General features: G+C 39.3%; 1 protein-coding gene across 1 annotated transcript in view; it reads right to left on the bottom strand.

Annotated features, from left to right (window-relative positions):
* Positions 1–2,408: 2,408 nt before the first annotated feature.
* Positions 2,409–6,785, bottom strand: part of LOC145405857 (uncharacterized) — a 138,261-nt gene continuing 133,884 nt past the window's right edge. The window contains exon 5 of the mRNA XM_080277112.1: positions 2,409–2,582. Coding sequence (XP_080133238.1) covers positions 2,409–2,582 — 174 coding nt within the window. The remainder of the gene's footprint in view (positions 2,583–6,785) is intronic.

Below are 6,785 nucleotides of genomic sequence, written 5' to 3'. Positions count from 1 at the left end.
TCTTGCTCATTAAAGGGAGGTACTAGCTTAATGTTCCTAGCAACATCAAAAGATTCCTTGGCAGATGAACCACCAGCTCTAAATAAACTATCAGGGTGCTTCAGTCTGAATTCGTGATCCATTTCCTTTTGTCTCATTTGAGCCTGTAATTCTATTTCCCTCATTTTGGCATTTCATTCTTGTTCCCTCATTTTGGCATTCCATTCTTGTTCCCTCATTTTGGCATTCCATTCTTGTTCCCTCATTTTTGCTTGCACTTCTTGTTCTCTCATTTTTGCTTGCACTTCTAGTTCCCTCAGCTTAATTCTGGCTAACTCAAGTTGCACTTTGTCACCAGTATCATGAGCAGAAAAATCATTAGGGCCAGGTATCTCCGATGCCAAAGGCTCAGGGTCAACACCTTGTGCAGTATCAAATGGCTCAGAACTAGCTACAGAAGACTCACTTTCCTCAAACATGGTGTCCAATATTAAGTCAAGTAACTTAGTCTTAGTGACTGAGGCAGGAAATCTCAACCGTAAGGCCTGGGCAAGCAATATGAGCTCGTGTTTTCCGAGTGTTTTCACTCTGGTTGGGGAAGGCTTAGAATCCAAAAATGCTTTTACATCACTATCACTCATTAGGGCCATGATTACTGTTTATAGTTAAGTAGGTAAGAGTAAGCACTGTGTATGTGGCCAAGGTTGCCAATATTATGTCACAGAGCTATCCTGGCGAGGTCCCCAAATTGTTATGGGGGGTATATTACGGTACACTCTTAACCCTTAATTAAGCACCAAAAGGGATAAGATAAAGTTTAAGAAAACTAACTTAACTTTACTGTACACTATAACATACACAACCAAAGAAGAAACCAGGGTTCATTTTACAAAAGGGAGGATTCATATAGGCCTCAGGATACAAAATATAAAACAAGTTATTTCTTACCTAACCAGAATACACTCAGTGGAGGCTAAGTACTCACAAAGCTCGAGGAAACGTGGAGACTTCGAAGGTTAAATCCAGATATAAATCACACACTAGTGTAAATGGAGGAGTGAATCAAAAATGGGAAATGGTGCACAAACAGTGTGTACTGTAATCAAAGTCACGTATTGATTAGTGTTGGGGAAAGGTGCAACACAATGTGACAAAAGTGTAACGTGACAGTAACTGTGTACAAATGTGTACAAATGACATAATGTGTACAGAGGTGCTTGTTCAAAATGAGATAAAAATCTGTCTCTTCACACTTTCCTGGAGTTTATAAAGGTTACTTACTCCGCCTTTCTCAGCTAATTAACCACTAGGCTGTCTTAAAAATAATCTCTGTCCATACAGAAACAATAGAGCCACCTGCTACCAATGAGGGCCTCATACACTTCAGGCAGAACCAATTCCGTGCCATCAAGAACGTGACGAAAGCACCATTTAGGCTTCTAATTGGCAAACATCCCTACTTTGCTCCTCCCACATTATGTCACACCCACAGTTCAAGGACAAGAGGAACTTTCTGCGTAATTTGTGAGAAAAACATGTGGGGTGTTATCAGTTGTGAAGGCAAAAGTGACCGCTTGGGTTTACCCTTACAGGGAGCAAAACTGATAAGAAAAAGATTTTACTGTTTTGAGGCTGGCTTCTCTCTCCTTTCATTATCATCCTATTTCTAGTTCACCCATTCGCTACTGGGGTAACTACGCCAGTGACAATATATATATATATATATATATATATATATATATATATGTAAAAGGTTTATGTATTAAACATTAATATACTGCCCTCAAGAGATAAGGTTTAACATGACTTCCTTCTTTTCTATTGAATCCATTCACATTTACCGAGTGCATCTTCTATGTTCTGCATAAAATCGCTGCCTAACCCACGACCTCATACCTGCAACGCACGACATTTCATCCTGTTCTTACCTACCCACACCACACGACCACCACTACACACAATTAGCTTCAACATCTCTTTTCCCCTATCCGCGGTTCCCCTAAGGGTGACTTGAATCGTCTCAATCATTGTGGTCAATGTTCAACGTTCACACCTGCGGGTGAGACTGGATTGGCAGTGCTAGCGGTTCTCGTGAGTATGGAGTCAAGTATATCAGCATGGCACAAACAACATTCATTATTAATACAAGTTATTCTCTATGTCCTCAGTCTTACACATGTCTAATTCAAGAATATGGTATTCACTGAGCTTATCTAATTGTACAGTAATCTAGCTCTTCACAAAATTAAGTGACCTCCGAGCTATAAGTTAAACAACACAAAAATACGGCAGTTCTCCGCCAAAAATATGAACACTCTGAAAACAGTGCATCAATCATTCACAGTGAATACTTTAGACAAAAGGGTTATTACACTCTTATAATTCAAATTCATATTTACTGTACACTACTTAGTTTCTGTGTACCTTAGTTAAGTCAAAGTCACTTCTGTAACTGGCATCAGATCGTTCTTGACAAAAATGAAGTCGTTTGCCAGCTTACCAGGATGAGTGACCTCGGAGTACACACTATAACCTCGCTCTTGCATGTACGTCTTCAAGGCAGATTTACCTTCTGGACCATGAATGAATTCCACCGACAGTGTCTGAAGAAAAATATAAATATTATTAGAGTCTCAAAAATAATTAAGCACTAAACTGATATGTATAAGTGACTAAAAACACTAAAACCAACAAGACCCCATGACTGAAGAAGGAGCAGTATGAGTGAGATAGCTATACTGCAGAAATTCTAAGACAGACATGTTTTGACCATTGGATCATTAACAACTACTTCTCTTCAAGAACAACTGTAATGAGGATGGCCACGGCAATGATGATGTCTTATATTACTGGTGCTAATGAGAAAGAGGAAAAAATCTAATATGAGAAAACGATTTGTAACAACGTGACCGTCTCAACTTGCACAGTCGCTATCCAAAGAAAGTATCCAGGCCTTGTCCATGCCATGGCCAGGAAACCAAGAACAGCCTGGTGTTCGGACACAGCTTTAAACTCCCTCCTATCATCCTCCCTGCATCCATTCCCAACTACAACCACCTGCCTTGATATCGTGATGAGAGGTAGCTCAGTCCTTTGCTTCGGGGTATGAAGCGCGCGCGCGCACACACACACACACACACACACACACACACACACACACACACACACACACACACACACACACACAGAAATGTGTGATAAAATAAGGAAAGAAGACATGTCATCACGAGTTTGACTGAATGCTGTTATAAAATAACACCAGCTCTATGTTCGTCAGCGTTGGTATAATTTGTGTAAATCAGTAAGCTAAAATATCTGTGTCACGGGTGAGGCGTGTTCTTCCCTAAGTTTAATAAAACTATCAGCCAGTAGCAAGAATAAAACGGCAGTTTAATTTCATAAATGAACAATTTGGAGAATGTTTGTTATTAATTGTGTCTTAATATGCTTTACATCTTGCTGTGCGGGAGTGTCGTATTTTCACTTCAGCTAAATAAAATCATCTGGCAGTAACAATATTGCAACAGCAATTAATGTGAACTGACAGTTCCAGGTAATGTGAACTGATAATTCGGAAACTGTTTGTCTCATTTTCGTTGTTTATTTACCTGCTTCTCTGTCTTTCACGCCTTCATCAGCAGAGATTATTTTCTCTTATGCTGAATAAAATCACCTCTCTTTAGCAGGAGTGAAATAGCAGTCAATGTGAGATAATGATTGAGAGACTGCCTGTCTTTCCCCTTGTCCGTCTGCCCAATTGCCTATCACGTTTTCCTCTACAAGAAGGGTCTGTTATCATCTAATCTTGATAATGGCATCTGATGAAATCAAGAATATTATATGATATGTCAGAGTGAATCGATAATCCAGAATCTGTGTCTGACTTTTTCTGACAGTCTGATTTAGAAGACGATTTCTTTCCGAAAATGCGTGTAATTGTTTGTCTTTAGCAGGAATAAAATAAGTTATTCTTATTCAACCTGGCTTACAAAAAGTGCTTGTTGATATTATGAATTAAATAACAACACTGACGAATCTAAGACATATGCCTGTCTTTCCCTCGGTTTTTCCGTCTTGTACTCTGACGATGACTTCTTCCCAACAGCATGATTCTCTGTCAAACAGAATTCCAAGCAAGCTTGAATGTTAGGAAAATATTGCACTATTTTATATTTGAAGACAGTACGAGTATAACGCTCATTCCGTTTCTCAACATGTTCCTTTATTATGTTACTGTGCATTCAGAATTTCTTCACACGTATTTACTTTATATAGATGCTACAACACATTCTGATCATAGTAAGCTGCTTCAAACGGCGAAGTAAAGAAGTTAGCCACCCTTTCGATCAAGCGTGGTGGTGGAAGTTTGGGATGGAGGAAGGGAGGGAGGGTGCATCTGTATAACGTAAATAATAATAATAATAATAAGTCTGACTGCAGAGTAACATAATAAAACTGCGTGATGCAAGCGTTATACTGTATTCGTATTGGTTTCAAAAGTAAATACTGTAATTTTTTTCTTAACATTTAAGGTTCCTTGGGAGTCTGTTTGACAGACTCATGTAGCTGAATAGATGTTATCCTCAGAGAAATAGAAAAACTGACGGAAAGACAGGCGGGCTCCTGGCCTTTGGTTCCTTCTTTCTTGCATAATATGCCTTAGAAAGATTTGGCAGTGTTGTTATTATATTCTTAATATCAATAAACAAACTTAGTAATCCAGGTTGAACATAACCTATTCCCGCAAGGGAAAGGACAAACACAGACACATGCCATTTGAGATTACAAATAATTGTTATTTTATTCTTGCTAAAGACAAACGATTACATACATCTTCGGAAAGAAATCGTCTCCCAAATAAGATAGACAGACAGACAACCAGACAGATACAGATTCTGGATTATCGATTCACGTCGACTTATTATATTATGTTCTTGATTTCAACGGATGACATTATTCAGTTTAAGTGGTAACAGACCTTTCAATGCCTCTAGAAATGTTCTAACTCTGCATCCCCCATTTGATTCTGTCAATCTATCCTTGGCATGTTAAAGTGCTCTACTATAGTTGCAGACTTGGATTTTGCTGCTTTCTTAATCTCCTCCCAAAGGTATCTGCAATCTTCTCTGCCTAATTTTGGAGGTCTATACGTATCTGTTAAGACTAATTTCTCTTTGTTATTATTAATTTCAGTCCAGACACTTTCAGTATCCCGACTGATTTGAATATTTGATTTATTGTATGAATATAAAGAATCTTTTACATAAATGGCTACCCCGCCTCCATTTCCTCCCAAAACAGACCGAAAGATATTACACCCATGAATCAGATATTCCGCCAAAATTTCGCTTGAGTATTCGTCCACGATTCACTAATTACGGCAATATCAAGTTCCTCCATAATTAGTCCATTTTGTTACGAAAGCTCCTACTACTGGGTTAAACACTTGTAAGTTATTACTAGCACTTCACTATTGCATTGGGAAGCACTTCTTTCGTTTCTCAAGATTTTGAATTGGAAGCTATTTTCTTCACTAATAAATATAATTTCTATGCCATCATCGCCTGTTTGTATTTAAAGTGGTCTTGTGGATATATCTACACAAAAGGCCGTATTTTGTGTGTGTGTGTGTGTGTGTGTGTGTGTGTGTGTGTGTGTGTGTGTGTGTGTGTGTGTGTGTGTGTGTGTGTGTGTGTGTTTTGCACATTTCGCTGTATCTATCTAAACATAATGGGAAAGATCCCTGAGTGGATTTGCTACAATTTACTAAGCATCTAACGTGCAGCTCCCAAAATATTCCGTCAACTCCCTATCAACTGACCAAGCTAATCTAGAGCCCCTCTGCCTATTAAGATGCATCCCATCCTAGCTGCACTTGGAGTTGCGATCGTACAACCTGTCCCAGTTGTCAAAGAATGGTATTGCATGGTAATGGTGACATGTAGAGGTGTATGATATGTAGGAGGACTGCTGGGCCTTGATAGCAGGCTGTGAAGCCTATGCCCAGAGTCGGACACATAAAAAAAAAAAAAAAAAAAAAAAAAAAAAAATTGAAATACTTGTCCAGGCGACAGTTGTCCTAATGCTCTGAACCTCCACTCCCTATCAACTCTTCTTCTCGGTAGAACTTCAGGTACAACAGGGCTCTCGCCCTCCCTCCTAACTTATCTAATATTTCTCTGTTCTGTCGCCACAGTATCTTATTCCTATGTTAACCAACACAATTTCCTCCAACATTGATGCAGATACTGGATTATCTCAATTACCTTTCATGACGTTATTCATCTTATGCAATATGTTCTCAGTCTTGGCTCTTGGAAGACACACATGTCTTCTAAGAAAAGTACGGAGCTCTGTCTAAATGCCGTACCTGAGAGTCTCTAACTAGAGCCAGTTTTTCTCACCATTAACTCATTCAGCCTTGTGGCTGGTCTGGATGGTCCGACACCACCCAGACTGCCGTCAGACCCCACACGCCCTCACATTCCATATTACTCACAAACTCTTCCACACACTCGTCATGCAAAGCTTTGAATGTAATTACATACCTCACCCTCGCTTGCATTTTTAGTTGCAGCTTTATTCACACGCTTCCATCCCTCAGTCTGCCGCTCACCCTTAGCCTCAAGCAACTCTTTTACCAACTCTCTCAATTCAGCCTTCTTCTCCATCTCCCACTAGATCTCAACACAATACAGAAATCTCATTAAGCACTAATTTTCGGCACTCTAAAGCGCTTTACCACCACACTGCAACACTAGATCACACCCTGTTAACACATAAGCACAAAACTTATACGGTATCAC

Source organism: Coenobita brevimanus, chromosome 68 (assembly GCF_032717465.1).
Source record: "Coenobita brevimanus isolate Jiangsu-jjx chromosome 68, ASM3271746v2, whole genome shotgun sequence".
Classification (NCBI taxonomy): domain Eukaryota; kingdom Metazoa; phylum Arthropoda; class Malacostraca; order Decapoda; family Coenobitidae; genus Coenobita; species Coenobita brevimanus.
The sequence above is the reverse complement of the archived record's forward strand: the minus strand, read 5'-3'. Positions and strand labels throughout refer to the sequence as shown.